Below are 22,554 nucleotides of genomic sequence, written 5' to 3'. Positions count from 1 at the left end.
GCACTCCCTAGGCACAGCAGCCATCCGGTTATGGAATTGGTGCATACAACATCACATCGAAATCACCACTTCCCACCTGCCTGGGTGTCACAACACTACCACTGATACACTCAGCGGACACTTCTCCAAGGAACACAAATAGGAATTACATACCATGATACTCTGACAGCTCTTCTCCCACTGGGGCACGCCATCCATAGACCTCTTTGCCACAACTCAAAACTGCAAATGCCATCTCTTCTGCTCCTGAGCTGGACTCGGGACCACATCCCTAAGGGATGCATTCCTCATTCTGTGGAACAAATCCCTCATGTATGCTTTTCCACCGATCCCACTGATACACAGGATTCTACGCAAGATCAGAGAGGACGAGGACAGGGTCATACTTATTGCCCCATATTGGTCCAGACAGACATGGTATCCTTACCTGCTGCGCAAGTCCATCTGTCCTCCAAGGACTCTCCCCAACAGACCAGATCTGCTCTCCCAGGATAACAGTCAGCTTTTCTCCACCCGCAGTTCCAGAAACTCCATCTGATGGCGTGGTTCCTTCATGGTTTCAAACCCACGAATTAGCCTGTTCGGAGCAGGTCCAGTATGTCTTCCTGCACAGTAGAAGAGACTCCACTCGTAAGACTTACCTGCAAAAGTGGAAACGCTTCTCTGTATGGTGCTTCCACAGACGCTTGACACCCCAGACCGCAACCCTCCCTGACATCTTAGACTACCTTTTGAATCTAAAACAGGACAGGCTCTCACTCGGTTCTATCAGAGTACACCTTGCGTCCCTCACCACCTTCCATGACTGGCTGGATGGATATTCATTTTTTGCGCCCCCCACATAAAACGCTTCTACACAGGCCTGCAAAATCTCTACCCTGAGATTCATCCACCAGCAGCCTTCTGGAATCTCAGCCTAGTTCTCCAAGGACTCATGAAACCTCCCTTCGAGCCCCTGGCTACCTCATCCCTGCTCCACATGTCTATGAAAGTAGCTTTCTTGGTTGCCATAATGTAAGTGAGAAGGGTTGGTGAAATAAGCGCCCTGATGGCCTACCCTCTCTACACGATTTTCTCTAAAGACAAGGTTATGTTGCGTCCCCACCCCAAATTCCTCCCCAAGGTGGTGTCTATCTTCCACCTTAACCAGCCAATACACTTACCTGCATTCTATCCCAAACCTCATAAGACTCCACAGGAAGCAGGCAATTGCATTCTATCTTGACAGAACTAAGCCATTTCGAAAATCCCCTAGGCTATTGGTCTCCACTACCAAGAGATCAAAGGGTGATGCTATCTCTAAGCAAGGACTCTCCAAGTGGATCTCTGACTGCATCAGGTCATGCTACCAGACTCAGAATGCTCAACCACCCGAAGACATCAGAACTCATTCTACTTGGGTGATGTCAACATCTGTTCCACAACTTACCTATTACTGACGTATGCAAGGTGGCCACATGGACATCGGACCACACATTTGCCACACATTAGGCTATCACACAGGATACCACGGCAGACACCATAGTAGGCCACACAGTACTGTCTACCATTATTACAGCCGCAACTCCAAAATCCCACCAACCATAGTGGGTACTGCTTCACAGTCACCCGGAATGGAGCATCCACAGGGACAGCACTCGAAAAAGAAGAGAGGGTTATTCACCTTGCAGTAATTGAGGCTCTTCGAGATGTGTCCCCCTGTGGGTGCTCCACTACGCACCCTCCTCCCCTCTACTTTGGAGTACTAATCAGACAACTCTACGGGTAGAGAAGGAACTGAGTGGGGTGCGGGACGCGCACCCTCAGGCAGATCCTAACGACGATGCGAGACAGCAGCTGAGTGCGTTCGTCCCGACCAGGCACTACTGCCAAAGATCTCCGATCAATGGTGCTGGGACACACCGTGACCTGGAGTGGAGCACTCTCAGGGACACATCTCGAAGAACCTCAGTTACTGCAAGGTGAGTAAGCTTCTCAAATGTTTGAAAATGTTAGACCTTAATAAAAGAACAAGCACTTGGATGTAGTCTTTTGTAGGAATGTTTTCAGGGAGAGAATCTGCTATCCTGTAGCACGAAGCTAGCTTCCTCCACTCCCCTTCCCCCGCAAAACATAGAGAGACTAAGGACAGCTTAACATTTGAAAAATAAGGAGATGGTATTTTGATTAGATGCCTTTATATTTAGGAATTGTTAACGGATAACAAAAGTACATAAAATCAAATATTCTCTCATCTGAATATCTTGTGTTCACATTGCATATCTTGTAGCTGCATTGCGAGGGTTACTAACAGAGTGCTCTGCTATACTGTTCTCTTCCAGTTGGGGGCAGTGAATCTTTGCGTTCCTATTGGAAGATGTACCTGCCCAGGGTTCTGGTGCTGATATTCGTTGTGGATTCAGCAGATCATGAGCGCTTCCCTTTGGCTAAACAGCTTCTTCATCAGCTGATCCAAAATGACTCCACTCTGCCCGTAGTGATCCTAGCCAATAAACAGGTAAAAGGGAAACTTCACCATTCAAAGTGGAGGGGAAGAATAAACCTCTCCAAGCACATCTGAATCTTTAAAGGCCAGGTATTTCAGAAATTGGTCTTCAATTCTGTGCTTCCCAATTGCAGATGAAAACAATCCAAGGATTGGTTTTGCACTTAGGTCAGGTGCTTATATATCCATATGACCTAAGTCGGGGTGTAAATAATTGCACATGTGAAATTGTGTGTGCAATTTGCAGGTGCAAAAATGGAGAACTGGCTAACCCTGGTTGACAGTTTGGATCTGAAGGCTCAGCAATGTGTCTGTACAGTGTCATGGGAAAATATTATTTAATTTAGGGGCTGGGTGGCATTTATCTATATGTTTCACATTACCTACTAGCATCCACTTGGTGAATCCCAAATGATTCTTTATATTAGGTACTTTGTGTCATAGAATGGGTGCATAGCTGAAGGAACGTGGAAACTGCGATATGCTTTCTCTCAACTAGGCACATTTTCTTCTACCTAATGCACTAAAATACAGAAGATAACTTTGTATTCCTTGGCTACTCTGCACCCTGAATTGAATCATACCCATATTATATCAATATGACAAAGAAAATGCCTTTTCTTTTCTAAAACAAGATGCTTTTATCTTAATAAAACCCTGTTTGTTTCTTCTGCTTTGCCTCAGATTTTCTAATGACTTGACTTTTACTTGGGTCATGTATCTGTCTGATGGGTGTGCACTTCCAGAAATCCATTGGGTCACGTTACCAGTGGGGACTCTCAAGTTCAGGGATGGGCCTTGGTGTCAGAGACATTGGAACAGCATAAAACAGGATCATGCCCTTGGATTATATGCTAGAGAAAAATTAAAACGGAGATAGCCAGATTTTCAAAAGGCTGAAGGGTTTGGGAGCACAGATCTCACTGAGTCAATAGGAATTTATGCTCCGAAATCCATTAGGCGCTTTTGAAAATCTTCCCCTCAATTCACAGTACTCGCTCTCAATTATCCAAATGTACTTGTCTTTGCCTCAGAGACTGAATGGTGTAATTGGTGCTTATAAGAGATGCAAGTAACAGAGTTGTTTTGTCTTTGTTGGTCAGGATCTCAAAGGTGCATATTGCATCACAGACATTCATGATGCTCTGGCATTGTCTCAAATGGGAGATGAGAGAAAGATGTTCCTGATTGGAACCCACGTGGCAGAGGATGGCTCCGAGATCTCTTCCAGCATGAAGGATGCCAAGGAACTGATTGCGCAGCTGGTTTCAGAAACTCAGTGACAACTGTTCTCCTGGGAGCAGTAATGGGATACTGTACTATTGTATTGCCAGCTTGCAGCCACTTTCAAATCAAAATATGTGGCTTTATTTTTCCTAATGCATTGAGTTTATATGAAAATGATGTCAATTTGTTACGAACATCTATTTTATTTAGGGTTTGCGGTTTAAAATATCTTTGAAAAGCAGTGTATTTTTTTTTTAGTATTTGTGGGGCAGGGGAAGTTTCAATAAGACAGAGTTAATAGGAGATGCAGTTTAGACACACTGAGCCAGATCCTCAGCTGGTATAAATCAACCTTACTCCATTAACTTCAGTTACATGACACTGATTTATACCAGCTGAGGAACTAAGCCTGAAATTTAGTTTTTGTTTTTATGTTTTACAAAATCCTAATAGCAATGATTTCTGCACTTAAAAATATGAAAACATTCCCCCACAGTGTTGAGAAGAATAAGATTGTTCAGGAGTGACTAGCAATTTTGGATGCCCCAATTTCTGAGTGTCAGCTTGACACCTTTGAGAAGGGCTGTTTTTTCAGAGGGTGGCCATTCGTCACTTTCTGGAAATTGAGCCCTTTTAAGGAGTCTTGAGTTGGGCATCCAAAATCACTAATTCCCTTTGAAAATCTTGGCTTGCAGCCTTTTGTTGGGTGTGTGAAAGCCAGGAAGTGAAACTGAGATGGTAGAAACCACTGTCTAAAGGTTTCTTTGCCTATAGAAGATAGTTTCAACAGTATAATTTACGGTGTGAATTTAAATCTGTTTAGTTAAAGTGATGCAGACGGCTGTAGGGACACTTACTTTAGTTTAAGAGTGGCTTATTTTGGTTTATTTTAATTCAGTTAGGAACTCATTTAAGCTAAACTGAAATTAGCCATTCTTATACTAGATAAGACTGTCCAGACACCCTCTTTGCATTAGTTTAACTATATTGGTTTTAAAGACAATTAAAGTTATTTCAGGGCAAATTGACCGGCCCTGAACTAAGTCAAATGCCAAAAAGTAAACACAGTATCAAAGATGAAAAATAAATCACATTTTAAAAATTACTTTGGTTATTTACAGATGAGGAAAACAATTTGTTCATTATGTTCATCTTGCCATTGTCTCTTTAATTTAAAGAATGTATCTCCTTAATAAGAATATTTAGAAAATACTGTAAATACCAAGCAAAGGTTTTGTAACAGCAAATACTGTACAAAGGTTTTGTAGCAGCAGCCTTTCCATTTGTCCACTGAAACAGTTATATAAAGCAGAACATTTTATCTTAGTCACATGTCTGAGTTTCATTTATCTGACCAGACTGCTCAGCTGATATTCCAGAACCTCACGATGGTCTGGTAGAGTTAGTCTGAGGTTTCATTACACTCTGGTATTGCTAATGTCAAAATCAGACCCTTTCACAGACATCTAGAGTCTAGGCTTCTCCCAGACTGCTGCGCTGGGCATCACAAAATGGGGAAGAGATGGCCAGCCCTCTGTGGAGATAGAGGTGGTTAGGGACTATTTAGAAAAGCTGGACGTGCACAAGTCCATGGGGCCGGACGAGTTGCATCCGAGAGTGCTGAAGGAAATGGCGGCTGTGATTGCAGAGCCATTGGCCATTATCTTTGAAAACTCGTGGCGAACCGGGGAAGTCCCGGATGACTGGAAAAAGGCTAATGTAGTGCCAATCTTTAAAAAAGGGAAGAAGGAGGATCCTGGGAACTACAGGCCAGTCAGCCTCACCTCAGTCCCTGGAAAAATCATGGAGCAGGTCCTCAAAGAATCAATCCTGAAGCACTTGCATGAGAGGAAAGTGATCAGGAACAGCCAGCATGGATTCACCAAGGGAAGGTCATGCCTGACTAATCTAATCACCTTTTATGATGAGATTACTGGTTCTGTGGATGAAGGGAAAGCAGTGGATGTATTGTTTCTTGACTTTAGCAAAGCTTTTGACACGGTCTCCCACAGTATTCTTGTCAGCAAGTTAAGGAAGTATGGGCTGGATGAATGCACTATAAGGTGGGTAGAAAGCTGGCTAGGTTGTCGGGCTCAACGGGTAGTGATCAATGGCTCCATGTCTAGTTGGCAGCCGGTATCAAGTGGAGTGACCCAAGGGTCGGTCCTGGGGCCGGTTTTGTTCAATATCTTCATAAATGATCTGGAGGATGGTGTGGATTGCACTCTCAGCAAATTTGCAGATGATACTAAACTGGGAGGAGTGGTAGATATGCTGGAGGGGAGGGATAGGATACAGAAGGACCTAGACCAATTGGAGGATTGGGCCAAAAGAAATCTGATGAGGTTCAATAAGGATAAGTGCAGGGTCCTTCACTTAGGATGGAAGAATCCAATGCACCGCTACAGACTAGGGACCGAATGGCTAGGCAGCAGTTCTGCGGAAAAGGACCTAGGGGTGACAGTGGACGAGAAGCTGGATATGAGTCAGCAGTGTGCCCTTGTTGCCAAGAAGGCCAATGGCATTTTGGGATGTATAAGTAGGGGCATAGCGAGCAGATCGAGGGACGTGATCGTCTACCTCTGTTCGACATTGGTGAGGCATCATCTGGAGTACTGTGTCCAGTTTTGGGCCCCACACTTCAAGAAGGATGTGGATAAATTGGAGAGAGTCCAGCGAAGGGCAACAAAAATGATTAGGGGACTGGAACACATGAGTTATGAGGAGAGGCTGAGGGAGCTGGGATTGTTTAGCCTGCAGAAGAGAAGAATGAGAGGGGATTTGATAGCTGCTTTCAACTACCTGAAAGGGGGTTCCAAAGAGGATGGCTCTAGACTGTTCTCAATGGTAGCAGATGACAGAACGAGGAGTAATGGTCTCAAGTTGCAGTGGGGGAGGTTTAGATTGGATATTAGGAAAAACTTTTTCACTAAGAGGGTGGTGAAACACTGGAATGCGTTACCTAGGGAGGTGGTAGAATCTCCTTCCTTAGAGGTTTTTAAGGTCAGGCTTGACAAAGCCCTGGCTGGGATGATTTAACTGGGAATTGGTCCTGCTTTGAGCAGGGGGTTGGACTAGATGACCTTCAGGGGTCCCTTCCAACCCTGATATTCTATGATTCTATGATTCTTTGTAATTCCTCATTGCAGCCCCAGATACCATTCTCTCTCCCCCTCCCTTTCTGCACCCCATCCTGGTCCCAGGCTTCCCACTCTTTCTCCAAAGACCTCCTTTCCTCTGCTTCGAACACATTTCCTGTTCCAGGCTGCTGCTTCACCTCCCACTTCCTGGACTCTGCTCAGGCAGCTAGCACTCTCCCCCTGGTTAACAGTGACTGCCTGCAACCGTTGCTTGGGCCACTCCTGTTAGTTGATTGGCTGGGGAAAGGAAGGGGGTGTTCATTCAAACACCCTCCCAAACAAGCAGCATGAGAGAGAAAGTGTGTTCATTTCAAACCTCCGACTGTGTCCAGTTTCCAGCCTCACCATTCCGCCTGTATAGTGCTGAACCCTACTCCAGGAGCAGATCTGACCCAAAATATTGGACTTTACTGACTGAAAGAACAGACCAAAACTAATTTTTCTGCCAGATAGACTACTGGAGCAGAACTTTAACCAAATTCGGTGACACCACTACTGCTTTGTTTCCTTGCCCTTTGCCCTAAGCTGAGAAAGAAGTGATGATAGCTCAAAACAGAGGTTATGGACTTAATACAGAAATTACTGGTAAAATTCTCTGGCAGGTGAGCTATGCAGGTCAGATTGGTTGATCATAATGATATCTTCTGGCCTTAGAACATAAGAACGACGATACTGGGTCAGACAAAAGGTCCATCTAGCCCAGTATCCTGCCTTCCAACAATGGCCAATGTGCCCCAGAGGGAATGAACAGAACACGTAATCATCAAGTGATCCATCTCCTGTTGTCCATTTCCAGCTTCTGGCAAACAGAGGTTAGGGACACCATCCCTGTCCATCTTGGCTAATAGCCATTGATGGACCTATCCTCCATGAACTTATCTAGTTCTTTTTTGAACCCTGTTATAGTCTTGGCCTTCACAACATCCTCTGGCAAGGAGTTCCACAGGTTGACTGCATTGTGTGCAAAAATACTTCCTTTTGTTTGTTTTAAATCTTCTGCCTATTAATTTCATTTGGTGACCCCTAGTTCTTGTGTTATAAGAAGGAGTTAATAACACTTCCTTATTTACTTTCTCCACACCAGTCGTCATTTTATAAACCTCTATGATATCCCCCCTTAGTCATCTCCTTTCCAAGCTGAAAAGTCCCAGTCCTATTAATCTCTCCTCATATGGCAGCCGTTCCATACCCCTCATCATTTTTGTCGCCCTTTTCTGAACCTTTTCCAATTCCAATGTATCTTTTTTGGGATGGGGCAACCACATCTGCCTATAGTATTCAAGATGTGAACGTACTATGGATTTATATAGAGGCAATATGATATTTTCTATCTTATTATCTATCCCCTTCTTAATGATTCCCAACATTCGGTTTGCTTTTTTTGACTGCTGCTGCACATTGAGTGGATGTTTTCAGAGAACTATCCACAATGACTCTAAGATCTTTCTTCAGTGGTAACAGCTAATTTAGACCCCATCATTTTATATGTATAGTTGGGATTATGTTTTCCAACGTGCATTGCTTTGCATTTATCAACATTACATTTCATCTGCCATTTTGTTGCCCAGTCACCCAGTTTTGAGAGATCCTTTTGTAGCTCTTCGCAGTCTGCCTGGGACTTAACTGTCTTGAGTAGTTTTGTATCATCAGCAAATTTTGCCACCTCACTGTTTACCCCCTTTTCCAGATCATTTATGAATATGTTGAATAGGACTGGGCTCAGTACAGACCCCTGGGGGACACCACTACTTACCTCTCTCCAGTCTGAAAACTGACAATTTATTCCTACCCTTTGTTTCCTATCTTTTAACCAGTTACCAATCCATAAGAGGACCTTCCCTGTTATCCTATGAGAGCTTACTTTGCTTAAGAGCTTTTGGTGAGGGACCTTGTCACAGGCTTTCTGAAAATCTAAGTACACTATATCCACTGGATCCCCTTTGTCCAAATGCTTGTTGACCCCCTTAAAGAATTCTAGTAGATTTCCTTTACAAATCCATGTTGACTCTTCCCCAACAAATTATGTTCATCTATGTGTCTGACAATTCTGTTCTTTACCATAGTTTCAACCAGTTAGCCCGGTACTGAAATCAGGCTTACTGGCCTGTATTTGCCAGGATCACCTCTGGAGCCCTTTTTAAAAATGGATGTCACATTAGCTATCATCCAGTCATTTGGTACAGAAGCTGATTTAAATGATAGGTTATAGACTATAGTTAGTAGTTCTGCTATAATCGGGGACAGTTCTTTAGATTTGTCACCTAAAAGAATGGCTCAGATTTGGGAATCTCCCTCGCATCCTCAGCCATGAAGTCCTATACAAAGAATTCATTTAGTTTCTCCGCAATGGCCTTATCATCCTTGAGTGCTCCTTTAGCATCTCGATCGTCCAGTGGCCCCACTGGTTGTTTAGCAGGCTTCCTGCTTCTGATGTACTTAAAAATTTTTTTTTGCTATTACTTTTTGAGTCTTTGGCAAGCTGTTCAAATCCTTTTTTGGCCTTCCTAATTATATTTTTACACTTAATTTGCCAGACTTTACGCTCCTTTCTATTTTCCTCACTACGATTTAACTTTCACTTTAACTTTCACTTTTTGTCTCTCACTGCTTCTTTTACTTTGTTGTTTAGCCACAGTGGCACTTTTTTGGTTCTCTTACTATGTCTTTTAATTTGGGGTGTACATTTAAATTGAGCCTCTATTATGGTGTCTTTAAAAAGTTTCCATGCAGCTTGCAGGGATTTCATTTTTTTGTGCTGTACCTTTTAATTTCTATTTAACTTCCTCATTTTTGTGTAGCCCCCCCTTTCTGAAATTAAATGTTACCATATTTGGGCTGCTGTGGTATTTTCCCCGTCCCAGGGATGTTAAATTTAATTATATTATGGTCACTATTACGAAGCGGTCCATCTATATTCACCTCTTGGACCTGATCCTGTGCTCCACTTAGGACTAAATCAAGAATTGCATCTCCTCTTGTGGGTTCCAGGGCTAGCTTCTTCAAGAAGCAGTCATTTAAGGTGTCAAGAAATTTTATCTCTGCATCCTGTCCTGAGGTGACATGTACCCAGTCAATATGGGGATAGCTGAAATCCCCCATTATTATTGAGTTTTTTATTTTAATAACCTCCCTTATTTCCGTGAGCATTTCACAGTCACTATCACCATCCTGGTCAGGTGGTCGGTAATATACCTCTACTGCTATATTCTTATTAGAGCATGGAATTACTATCCATAGAGATTCTATGGTACAGTTTGGTTCATTTAAGATTTTTACTTCATTTGATTCTACGTTTTCACATATAGTGCCACTCCCCCACCAGCACGATCTCTTCTGTCCTTCCAATATATTTTGTACCCTGGTATTACTGTGTTCCATTGATTATCCGCATTCCGCCAAATTTCTGTGATGCCTGTTATATCAATATCCTCCTTTAACACGAGCCATTCTCGTTCACCCATCTTATTATTTAGACTTCTAGCATTGGTATATAAGCACTTTAAAAACTTGTCACTTTTTAGCTGTTTGTGATTACATGATGTAATTGAATGGGGCTTTTTTTCATTTAACTGTTTCTTATCAGATCCTACCAGTCTTTTATCATCTTCCATCCCCTCCTCCTTACTAGGACATAGAGAATTTCTATTAATAGAGCCTCCCCTAAGGGATGTCTCTGTCCGAACCACGTGCTCCTCCGCACCTGTCGGCGTTTCCCAGCCCTTAGTTTAAAAACTGCTCTACAACCTTTTTAATGTGAAGTGCCAGCCCTCTGGTTCCATTCTGGTTTAGGTGGAGCCCCTCCTTCCAGCATAGGCTCCCCCTTTCCCGAAAGTTTCCTCAGTTTCTAAGAAATCTCAACTGCTCCTCCATGCACCATCATCTCATCCACGCATTGAGATCCTGCAGTTCTGCCTGTCTAACTGGCCCTGTGCATGGAACTGGGAGCATTTCAGAGAATGTTACCATAGAGGCTCTGGACTCCAATCTCTTACCTAGCAGCTTAATTTGGCCTCTAGGACCTCTCTCCTAACCTTCCCTATGTCACTGGTACCTACATGTACCACGACCACAGGCTCCTCCCCAGCACTACACATAAGTCTATCTAGGTGTCTTGAGAGATCTGCACTTACTGTCGCACCAGGCCGTTCTCGCAGTCATTGCAAATCCAGCTATCTGTTTCTAATCATTGAATCACCCATTATTAATACCTGTCTCTTCTTAATAACTGGAGTTCCCTCTGGAGAGGTATCAGTGCAAGAGGATAACACAAAATCGTCTGGGACTTCCACAACTATGGGATTGTTTCCCTTGGCTCCAGTTGGATGTTCTCCTTCCCTGAGACTTTCATCCTCCTCAACAGCACAGAGGCTGTCAGACTGGGGGTGGGACCATTCTACTGTGTCCCAGAAAGTCTCATCTATGTACCTCTCTGTCTCCCTTAGCTCCTCCAGCTCAGCCACCCTGGTCTCCAAAGCCCGTACACGGTCTCTGAGGGCCAGGAACTCCTTGCACCGAATACACACATACACCTCCTGCCCATAGGGCAGGTAATCATTCATAGAATCCTAGGCTTTAAGGTCAGAAGGGACCATTATGATCATCTAGTCCGACCTCCTGCACAAAGCAGGCCAAAGAATCTCACCTACCCACTCCTGTAACAAACCCCTAACCTATGTCTGAGCTACTGAAGTCCTCAAATGGTGGTTTAAAGGCTTCAAGGTGCAGCTAATCCTCCAGCAAGTGACCCGTGTCCCACGCTGCAGAAGAAGACAAAAATGCTCCAGGGCCTCTGCCAATCTGCCCTGGAGGAAAATTCCTTCCTGACCCCAAATATGGCGATCAGCTAAACCCTGAGCATATGGGCAAGACTCACCAGCCAGACACCCAGGAAAGAATTCTCTGTAGTAACTCAGATCCCATCCCATCACGGGCCATTGGGCATATCTACCGCTAATAATTGAAGATAACCTAATTTTGGCAATTAATTAATCCCATCATATCATCCCTTCCATAAACTTATCGAGCTTAGTCTTGAAGCCAGATATGTCTTTTGCTCCCACTGCTTCCCTTGGAAGGCTGTTCCAGAACTTCACTCCTCTGATGGTTTGAAACCTTCATCTAATTTCAAGTCTAAACTTCTTGATCGCCAGTTTATATCCATTTGTTCTTGTGTCCACATTGGTACTGAGCTTAAATAATTCTTCTCCCTCTGTGGTATTTATCCCTCTGATATATTTATAGAGAGCTGCATTGGATGCAATAAATTGGATAGCCCCCACTCTGTTGCTTGACTTCTGCCTGCATTCTCTTTTTACTCCTGCAGCTTGTTCCTTTGTTGTTGTTTTGATTTTTGTCAGGGGGTGTTTTGGGCTTTAAATTTAAAGAATGTTAAGTGTATCTAGCCCCCCCCTCACACTCCTCTAAAGTCCCTCACAAGACTCCCCTGTTCGCTAGCTCCTCTGGTTTTAGGAGTGGGCTTTTTAAAGCACTGGTCTTCCTGAGAAGCCCCACCCCCTGGTTAAGGGTTGATGGGTGCTAAAGGGCTTAGGGATCAAAGCCTCCTTAAGACGCTCTCAGCTTTGCCTAGCAGGCTGCTAGGCTCAGCACACGGTCCCCCAAACAAACAGAACACATGGTATATTTCAGTCCAGCAGCAAGCACACCACAACACACACACACAACAGACGCCAAACTTACCCCAAGGGTCATGTAATTGCTCCTCCTTCACCTGGAGAACTCCCTTGCAACACTCCCATTAGCCGCTCCTGTTCGCTAGCCTGAGGCCTGGGCTACGCTGGGGGGCGGGGTTCGAACTAAGATACGCAACTTCCGCTATTCTATTCGCATAGCTGAAGTCGAAATATCTTAGTTCGAGTTACTGGCCGTCCTCACAGCGGCGAGTTGACCGCAGCAGCTCCCCCATCGACGCTGCTTACTCCTCCTGCCGAGGTGGATCTAGACGAGACGCAATAAATCAATCCCCAATAGATCGATCACTACCCGCTGAGCCAGTGGGTAGTGAAGACGTACCCTTAGAATCTATGAATCGGAGACTCCGTCTTCTTCCAGCTAGGGCAGGCACAAGGGGCAAACACTACAGCAGCCATAGCCATGACAAATTCATAGACAACTACAAGAGAATTTTTTTAAATCTTTAAAAAGAAAATGCTCAAATTGGAAGGAGTTGAAAGAGAAGACCATGGGGATGCAGTATTATCAATCCCAAGCACTCAGAATTACAAGATTTTAAAAATAACTTTTGGGTTCCTTTTCTTTGCCTTCTGGTGTCATAGGCTTTAGGGGTCACATTTTAAAGCTTTTCTTCACATCCATGAGGGCTATAAACTTATTTTTAAAGTGAATGCTGAGATTCTCAAAGTAATCATGACTCCAGAAGCTGGGTTTTTAAAGAAAGCATTGAATATCATGAGACTCCTGTTGAAGCTGTGAGAGTTGGCAACACTGGGACTGCAATACTGTCAGAAGAAAAAAAAATATGCCATTCCTAACAGACAGGGCAGAGCCCTGATGCCATCTGCTAATTTAAAATAATATTTGACATTATTTTAATATAAGATCAGAGTTGAGAGAGTAGGGAAAAAATGCCAGTGCAAAGAATTCCTTCTCTGTAAATACAGTTTATGATCTATAGACAGGGTGCATAACTGATAGCAAGCTGATGCTATGCTTGATCTTAACTCATTGTCAGTAAAGTGGTTTTAAAATTCTCTCCCTGTTAGTAGGTTAATAGACTAGACTTTAAGGCTAGAAGGGACCATGATGATCATCTAGTCTGACCTCCTGCACACTGCAGTCCACAAAACCTCAGCTCCTCACTCCTGTAATAGACCCATGACCTCTGGCTGAGTTATTTTAAAGTTCTCAAATCAAGATTTAAATACTTTCAGCATAACAGGTGCTTTACCTTTCCTTAACAAATGATGTTGTAAGGGTGGAGAATCGACCCAAAATGTTTAACAGCCCAGATCTGCACTTCCTGGATTCATTCTCCCATAGGCCCAGTCTACATAGCCAGGGAAACTGGGGGTCTGATTCTGTGTGGTGCTGAGCACCTTTGTTTCCCATAAGCTGAGCAGCACACTGCAGGAGATGCTCAGTCCTTGGTAAGATCAGGCCCCATGTTAAGGCTTCTCTAGCTATTCAGGTTTAAGTACAGGTTCCCTGGCCAGTGCAGACAGGACCTACCTGTGCTGTGGACTGGTTTAAACTGTTGGGGCAGTGCACACAGCAGGATCCAGCAGCCTGCACTGGGCCTGGCTGCAGGGAGCTGGAGAAGAAGAAATAAGTGTTGGGCAAATAAGGTGTTGGAACCGCCGCTCCCTCTGGTCATGACCTTGGGTGATGGGCTTACATTGTATGCGGGTGGGCACCTCTGAACTCTACTGGATGTGCCACCCACACCTAGGGCAGCATCACAGCTAGAGTGTAAGAGCTTGGTGAGCCTGCCTAGGAGCCCCTGTCCAGAGCCAGTGCCTCCATCCCAGCCCCGGCCACGGGGGCTCTGGACCCAGCTGGTTCCTGTCCTCAGCCCTGGCCAGGGGGCTCTGGACCAGCCGCTGCCCCTGTCCCTGTTCCAGCCCAGGCTGCAGGGCTCTGAACCGGACCAGTGACCCCGTCCCTACCCCTGGGGCTTCTGGACCAGCCGGTGCCCCATCCCCAGCACTGGCTACAGGGCTCTGAACCTGGCCGGTGACACCCTGGCACCCCCTTATTCACCACTGTCATACAATTAAGATATGTTTTGCCCAAAGTATGCCTTGTGAGGTATCTTTCAAAATGTCTTGATCCGCTAGACAGTAATAGCTCATTGGATGGTACGTGCTATCATCGTATGAGAAGTTATGAAGTTTGGCTCTGTATGTGTTACTGAAACCTGTTGTGAGGTTGAAATCACCCACAAGCAGCCTGCCAGGTACAACAGTAAAAAGGCCAAACAATGTGAATGGCTTATTGAGGAAATGCACACAAGCACCAGGATTACCCCAGGAACTGTGTACAACACAAACCTCTCAGAGATAGCACTGCACAATGGGAACTGTTTGACCCAGGTCACAGCAAAAGAGCTTTCCAGCAAGTGGGGAGAAGATATAAAAGGGAGAAAATGACATCATGATGGGACCTCACTCTCCCTACAACAACACACCTGGAAACATCTAAGGAACAAAGACTAAACTGGGGGAAGTGATGGTCCCAGACTAAGGGATTTCTAGTAGGGCTGTCGATTAATCGCAGCTAACTCACACGATTAACTCAAAAAAATTAATTATGATTAGTTGCAGTCTTAAACAATAGAATACCAATTGACATTTCTTAAATATTTTTGGATGGTTTTCTACATTTTCAAATATATTGATTTCAATTAAAACAGAATACAAAGTGTAAAATTTTCACTTTATATTATTATTTTTATTAGAAATATTTGCACTGTAAAAATGATAAACAAAAGAAATAGTATTTTTAAATTCACCTCATACAAGTACTGTAGTGTATTGTACTCTTTGTCCTGAAAGTGCAACCTCCAAATGTAGAATTTTTTTGTTACATAACTGCACTCAAAAACAAAACAATGTAAAACTTCAGAGGCTACAAGTCCACTTAGTCCTACTTCTTGTTCAGTCAATTGCTAAGACAAACAAGGTTATTTACATTTACAGGAGATACTGCTGCCCTCTTCTTATTTACAATGTCACCAGAAAGTGAGAACAGGCATTTGCATGGCATTTTTGTAGCTAGCATTGCAAGGTTCTTATGTGCCAGGTACACGAAACATTCGTATGCCCCTTCATGTTTCGGCCACCATTCCAGAGGACATGCTTTGATGACACTCATTAAAAAAAGAATGCGTTAATTAAATTTGTGACTGAACTCCTTCGGGGAGAATTGTATGTCTTCGGCTCTGTTTTACCCGCATTCTGCCATATATTACATGTTACAGCAATCTTGGATGATGACCTAGCACATGTTGTTGTTCGTTTTAAGAACACTTTCACTGCAGATTTGACAAAATGCAAAGAAGGTACCAATGTGAGATTTCTAAAAATAGTTACAGCACTTGACCCAAGATTTAAGAATCTGAAGTGCCATCCAAAATCTGAGAGGGACAAGGTGTGGAGCATGCTTTCAGAAGTCTTAAAAGAGCAACACTCAGATGCAGAAACTGCAGAAACTGCAGAACCCAAACCACCAAAAAAGAAAATCAACCTTCTGCTGGTGGCATCTGACTCAGATAATGAAAATGAACATGCGTCGGTCCGCACTGCTTTGGATGGTTTTTGAGCAGAACCCATCATCAACATGGATGCATGTCCCCTGGAATGGTGGTTGAAGCACGAAGGGACATATGAATCTTTAGTGCATCTGGCACATAAATATCTTGCGACGCCGGCTACAACAGTGCCATGAGAACGCCTGTTCTCACTTTCAGGTGACACTGTAAACAAGAATCAGGCAGCATTATCTCCTGCAAATTGTAACCAAACTTGTTTGTCTGAGAAATTGGCTGAAGTAGGACTGAGTGGTCTTGTAGGCTCTGAAGTTTTACATTGTTTTATTTTTGAATGCAGTTTTTTTGTATAGAATTCTATATTTGTGAGTTCAACTTTCATGATAAAGAGATTGCATTAGAGTACTTGTATTAGGTGAATTGAAAAATACTATTTCTTTTGTCTTTTTAAAGTGCAAACACTTGTAATAAAAATAAATATAAAGTGAGCACTGTGCACTTTGTATTCTGTATTGTAATTGAAATAGATATGCTGGAAAATGTAGAAAACATCCACAAATATTTAAATAAATGATATTCTATTATTGTTTAATAGCGCAATTAATCATGATTTTTTTTAATTGTGCGATTAATCACAATTATTTTTTTTAATCGCTTGAAAGTCCTAATTTTTAGCCTGTGTATGAAAACCTGGGAAACCCAAGCTGCAAAGCAAAGGTAGCTTGTGCCTTAAGAATCTGCCAGCCTGTTTATCACTCAGGGTGAGAATTTGCTAATTCATATCCAATCTATTTAGTATATAAAGCTTAGTTTGTGATTTTTGTTTATTTGCTAGGTAATCTGCTTTGATCTGTTTGCTATAATCACTTAAAATCTGTCTTTTGTAGTTAATAAATTTATTTTTGTTTTAATCTAAACCAGTGAGCTTTGACTGGAGTGCTTGAGGAAAAGCTCTGCTTGGTTACCACAAATGTGCATTGTTTTCTTCACATTGAGGGAGAGGCAAATGTGGTATTTAAACCCATATACTAGCCAGATTTGACCAGGGCAGGATGGTACTGCTCTGTGGCCCTAGGCTGGGAAGCTGGCGGTTAGAGAGCCTGCATGTAACTGCAGCTGGGTGTGTTCCTGCCTGTATGTATGCTGGTGAAAGTGCAGGCTGGAGAGCTTTGCAGCTTCTCACAGCAGTACAGTGGGAAAGGGAGCACAGGCTGGTGGATCAGAGGGCTCAGTGGTACCCCAGTTCCAGGTGGCATCCCATCACAACTTAGTCCCTAGCCCTGGCCGCAGGGCTCTGAACCCAGTCGGAGCCCCTGGCCACAGCCATGGTCAGGGGTCTCTGGCCCCAGCCAGTCCCCCTGGCCCCCGCTGTGGGACTCTGAACCCATCCCAGCCAGTGCCCCTGGCCCCAGTCCTGGCCGCGGGGCTCTGAACCCAGCCGGTGCCCCGGCCCCAGCCCCGGCCGCGGGGGCTCTGAGCCCAGCCGGGGACCCCGGCCCCAGCCCCGGCCGCGGGGGCTCTGAGCCCAGCCGGGGACCCCGGCCCCAGCCCCGGCCGCGGGGGCTCTGAGCCCAGCCGGGGACCCCGGCCCCAGCCCCGGCCGCGGGGGCTCTGAGCCCAGCCGGGGACCCCGGCCCCAGCCCCGGCCGCGGGGGCTCTGAGCCCAGCCGGGGACCCCGGCCCCAGCCCCGGCCGCGGGGGCTCTGAGCCCAGCCGGGGACCCCGGCCCCAGCCCCGGCCGCGGGGGCTCTGAGCCCAGCCGGTGCCCCCGGCCCCAGCCCTGGCCGCGGGGGCGCTGCAAGCCGGCTTCTAGCAGCAGGGGGCGCTGCAGCGCGCGAGCTGCCCTCGAGCCACGCACCTACAGCGGCGCGCGCCGCCCCATTTCTGTGGCTGAGAACGCGGTTGCCCTGGCGACCGGGACAAAGGGCGGCGCCAAGCCCGGGCCGGCGGGCGCGGAGCGGGGCCGGCGCTCAGCATGGCGGGCCGGCAGCCAGGTGGGTGCAGGGCCCTGCGCGGGGCGGGGCGGGACCGGGACCGGGACGTGCAGCCGCCCTGCCGGGGAGCGGCACCTTCCCCCGGCCGCGCTGGTGCTCCGGGTGCCGCTGTACGGAGAGCGGCAGCGACTGGCCGTGCCCAGCCTGACCCCCGCCCGCACCGGGGCCGGGCTCGGCTGGCCCCCGACGCGTGCGGAGCTCTGGGGCAGGGCTTTGCAGAGCGCCATTCACGGGCCGCCAAACCCCGGCATTAGTAAGTAGGGCTGTCAAGCGATTAAAAAAATTAATCGTGATTAATTGCACAATTAATCACAATGTTAAACAATAATAGAATCCCATTTATTTAAAGGTTTTAGGATGTTTTCAACTTTTTCCAATATATCTGTTTCAGTTACAATACAGAATGCAAAGTGCACAGTGCTCACTTGTTATTATTTTTGGTTACAAGTATTTGCACTGTAAAAAGACAAAAGAAATAGTATTTTTCAATTCACCTTATACAAGTACTGTAGTGTAATCTCTTTATCTTAAAAGGTGAATTTACAAATATAGAATTATGTACAAAAATACTGCATTCAAAAATAAAACAATGTCATATTTTAGAGCTTGCAAGTCCACTCAGTCCTACTTCTTGTTCAGCCAGTCGCTCAAACAAGTTTGTTTACATTTGCAGGAGATCATGCTGCCCGCTTCTTGTTCACAGTGTCACCTGAAAGTGAGAACAGGTGTTCTCATGGCACTGTGGTAGCCGGCGTCGCAAGATATTTACGTGCCAGATGCGCATGCTTCAGCCACCATTCCAGGGGACATGCGTCCATGTTGATGATGGGTTCTGCTCAAAAACCATCCAAAGCAGTGCGGACAGACGCATGTTCATTTTCATTATCTGAGTCAGATGCCACCAGCAGAAGGTTGATTTTCTTTTTTGGTGGTTTGGGTTCTGCAGTTTCTGCATCTGAGTGTTGCTCTTTTAAGACTTCTGAAAGCATGCTCCACACCTTGTCCCTCTCAGATTTTGGATGGCACTTCAGATTCTTAAATCTTGGGTCAAGTGCTGTAACTATTTTTAGAATTCTCACATTGGTACCTTCTTTGCATTTTGTCAAATCTGCAGTGAAAGTGTTCTTAAAACGAACAACAACATGTGCTAGGTCATCATCCAAGATTGCTGTAACATGTAATATATGGCAGAATGCGGGTAAAACAGAGCCGAAGACATACAATTCTCCCCCAAGGAGTTCAATCACAAATTTATTTAACAGATTATTTTTTTTAACAAGCATCATCAGCATGGAAGCATGTCCTCTGGAATGGTGGCTGAAACATGAAGGGGCATACGAATGTTTAGCGTATCTGGCATGTAATTACCTTGCAATGCTAGCTACAAAAATGCCATGCAAATGCCTGTTCTCACTTTCTGGTGACATTGTAAATAAGAAGAGGGCAGCATTATCTCCTGTAAATGAAATAACCTTTGTTTGTCTTAGCTATTGGCTGAACAAGAAGTAGGACTGAGTGGAGTTATAGCCTCTGAAGTTTTATATTGTTTTGTTGTTGAGTGCAGTTATGTAACAAACAAAAAAAATCTACATTTGGAGGTTGCACTTTCAGGACAAAGAGATTGCACTACAGTACTTGTATGAGGTGAATTGAAAAATACTATTTCTTCTATCATTTTTACAGTGCAAATATTTGTAATTAAAATATACACTTTGATTTCAATTACAACACAGAATACAACATATATATGACAATGTAGAAAAGCATCCAAAATATTTAATACATTTCAATTGGTAGTTTCTTGTTTAACAGTGAATTAAAACTGTGATTAATCACAGTAAATTATTTTAATTGCGATTAATTTTTTTGAATTAATCACGTGAGTTAACTGTGATTAATCGACAGCCCTATTAATAAGATCATCCAGCTACTTGCAGGAAAGCATCCCACATGGCGGAGAGTTGTTCTTGGCTATTGCTGTTAAGGTGTGTACGATTCTTTCCATGGGGGCCCAGTTTACCATGTCTGTGCTCCAGTCTTTGGTCCCCTTTTGGATTTCCATGTTTGTAGTGCTAGTCTTTCAGCAATTATTAACACTCTGCTTAGCCAAAGTTTTTCACTTTATTCAGCTTCCAATTAACATCCATTAGGTTTCAAATTACCTGTTTAGCTTGTAACAAATTTTATTTGATCGGAAAAAATTAACTCTGCCATTCACTTCTGCCTGGTGTAGGAGCCTTCCCAGAGTACATGTGTTAAGTTAGCACCTGCTGAATCATGGCACCAACCTTTGTCTGCCTTAGCAGCAGCTGTTTCGATCAGTTGGAGAGGGGTCCAATGCATACTCTATATGATTTTCGGATGGATTAAGCTTAAATGGAGATCTAAGGAGCACTGGCTAAATTTTGTTTCAATTGGTTTCAATCCTAGTTCCTCCTCTCATTTCTTTTTGGGGTTTTCATGTTTATTTCAAATTTGCTGGCCCTGTGTGCATATAGTGTTGCCATAGATCTTGGCAATCTGGATAATATTTGGAGGAATGAAAGCAGTTCAGGTGAGTCAGGTTAGCTCAGGCATGGGGCCAAACAGATGGGAGAGGGCATGTCTAATTTGGGAATATTGCCACTCCTTCTTAGGCTCTAGATTGGACCTCAATTTTAATATTGTAAAAGGGAGGAAAGTGCCATGTTAAATTGGCTGATGGTCAAAATTCCTTTCCTAAGCCAATCTGGCGAAATGATGGGGTTGCCTACTTGTTACGGGGTGCACTCGCCGCTGGTGGAGCATCTTCCCCAACCTGTTCAAGTGAGAATCTACCTGTAAAATTTGTTCCCACATGAAGGACGATCAGTGGATTCTTTCCCGCTCCCCTTAGGATCCTCTTCAACCTCAGGTCCACATCCCATATCTTAGCATCTGGAAGGCAGCACACCCTTCTATTCTCTGGATTAGCTCTGGTTACAGGCCTGTCCATTCTTCTCAGTAAGGAGTCCCCGATCATGTAGACCTGCCTTTTCCTGGTGATGGTGCGATTCTCCGGTCTATCCCCTGTTCCCTCTGGCTGCAAGTTCTTTCCATTCCTATTGTCCCTTGTAATCTTCTTCAACCCATCCTGTATCCTTCTGGGGCTCATATTTGGTGTAGTCTCCATTGACTCTTCCCCTTTTCCTTTAGGACTAGCCGCTCTTCTCTTCTTCCTTGCCCTTCCATCTTCAGTGACCACCTGCTGAGCCCCTTCTTCATTTTCCAACTCTGAAAACCTGTTCTTGAGCTCTATTTCTCCTTCACTAGCCCGTCTTTTCCTCTGCCTGGTTCTCTTAGTTACATGCTTCCACTGTCGATTTTCTTCACCTCAGAGTTCTTCGGTCCTGCTTCCATCTGCAAGTCTGAGCTTTTCCCTTCAGCCGCCTCATGTCTTTGCTCCATAATCCACTCGAACCCCCTTCTAAACTCAATTAGACTTTCCACCTGCATCTCCAATCCTCGGATGTTTTCTTCCATCAGCTCAATCAGACGGCACTTCATGCAGACAAAACTCTTCCCAGGTATGTCTTTTGGGTCTCTTGATGTCAAAGAAACCATTGTAATTAAGTGACCTGATAGAGATGTTTTGGTCATTGCTGTTCACTGCTTTCAAAAAATGGAACACAGAGATAATGTGTGGATTGAAACAGGCACCATTAGCAGTACAACTGACAAGCATCGCTTCATGCCTGTACATGCAATCTGTGATGCACTCACTCCTGATTTCTGCAGCATATTTCCTGTTATACATGCATTAACAGCTTGTGATTTTGTGTTATCCCTGTTTGGTATTGGGGAAAAAAATCTGTTTAATGTTGTCAAAAGAAAGGGAGCTTACTGCTTCAGAGATCTTGTCAAATTGTGAGAGTGATGGACAAGCTGCAATTTCTGCAGCAAGGAAGTTGGTAGCAGTGCTGTAAGACCAGAGCGAGCGAAAAAGGAGACCCTGAGACCTACATTGCTTGCGCCTCAATCTAGCCATCAAAAAGGACAGGTCACTGGCCAGACTCCCACCATGTGAGGATAGTTCTGAAGAACAAGTCAAAAGAGCATGTTGGCAAACAAAGATTTGGACACCTTTGCACATAGGTAAGCCAGATACTGGATCACCAGTGCAACATGGATGGGGAAAATGGAGATAGTGAACTACTTTCTGAATTCAAGGGCCCGATGGCATCTGAGCTTCTACAACACCTTGTTTGTGCCTCTGCCAGTAGAGGTTACTCCACAATCATCTGTTCTGACTACAGGCGCAATCTTCCCTGCACAGAACTGCACACTGCCACAGCAAGGAAGACTCTCGAATCCCATGCACTCTCCACGGAGACCATAATGATGAACTAGATAATGACTAGAAATGTCACAAGCGTGATTACGTTTTAATGGTACCTGTACACATTTATTATTAGATTTTGTTTTACCCTTTTTGTTATGATGCTT

The 22,554-nt window shown here is 44.6% G+C and overlaps 2 protein-coding genes across 9 annotated transcripts in view; both read left to right on the top strand.

Annotated features, from left to right (window-relative positions):
- The window catches only part of ARL9 (ARF like GTPase 9), a 34,553-nt gene extending 29,515 nt beyond the window's left edge, over positions 1-5,038 (top strand). The window contains exons 3-4 of the mRNA XM_084626608.1: positions 2,322-2,497; positions 3,589-5,038. Of these exons, the coding sequence (XP_084482734.1) occupies positions 2,322-2,497; positions 3,589-3,768 (356 nt within the window). The 3' untranslated portion in view covers positions 3,769-5,038. The remainder of the gene's footprint in view (positions 1-2,321; positions 2,498-3,588) is intronic.
- A 12,972-nt stretch (positions 5,039-18,010) lies between these two features.
- Positions 18,011-22,554, top strand: part of SPMAP2L (sperm microtubule associated protein 2 like) — a 59,749-nt gene continuing 55,205 nt past the window's right edge. For 4 of the 8 annotated variants that reach the window (XM_084627168.1, XM_084627162.1, XM_084627163.1 and 1 more), the window contains exons 1-2: positions 18,011-18,090; positions 21,447-21,635. In XM_084627168.1, coding sequence (XP_084483294.1) covers positions 18,072-18,090; positions 21,447-21,635 — 208 coding nt within the window. In that variant the 5' untranslated portion in view covers positions 18,011-18,071. The remainder of the gene's footprint in view (positions 18,091-21,446; positions 21,636-22,554) is intronic. The other 4 variants (XM_084627167.1, XM_084627166.1, XM_084627164.1 and 1 more) reach the window with 3 other exon arrangements.

The sequence above is a fragment of the Lepidochelys olivacea genome (genome assembly GCF_965140295.1).
Source record: "Lepidochelys olivacea isolate rLepOli2 genome assembly, chromosome: 4".
NCBI classification, from domain to species: Eukaryota; Metazoa; Chordata; order Testudines; family Cheloniidae; genus Lepidochelys; species Lepidochelys olivacea.
Note: the sequence above shows the minus strand (reverse complement) of the source record. Positions and strands in the feature narration are given on the sequence as shown.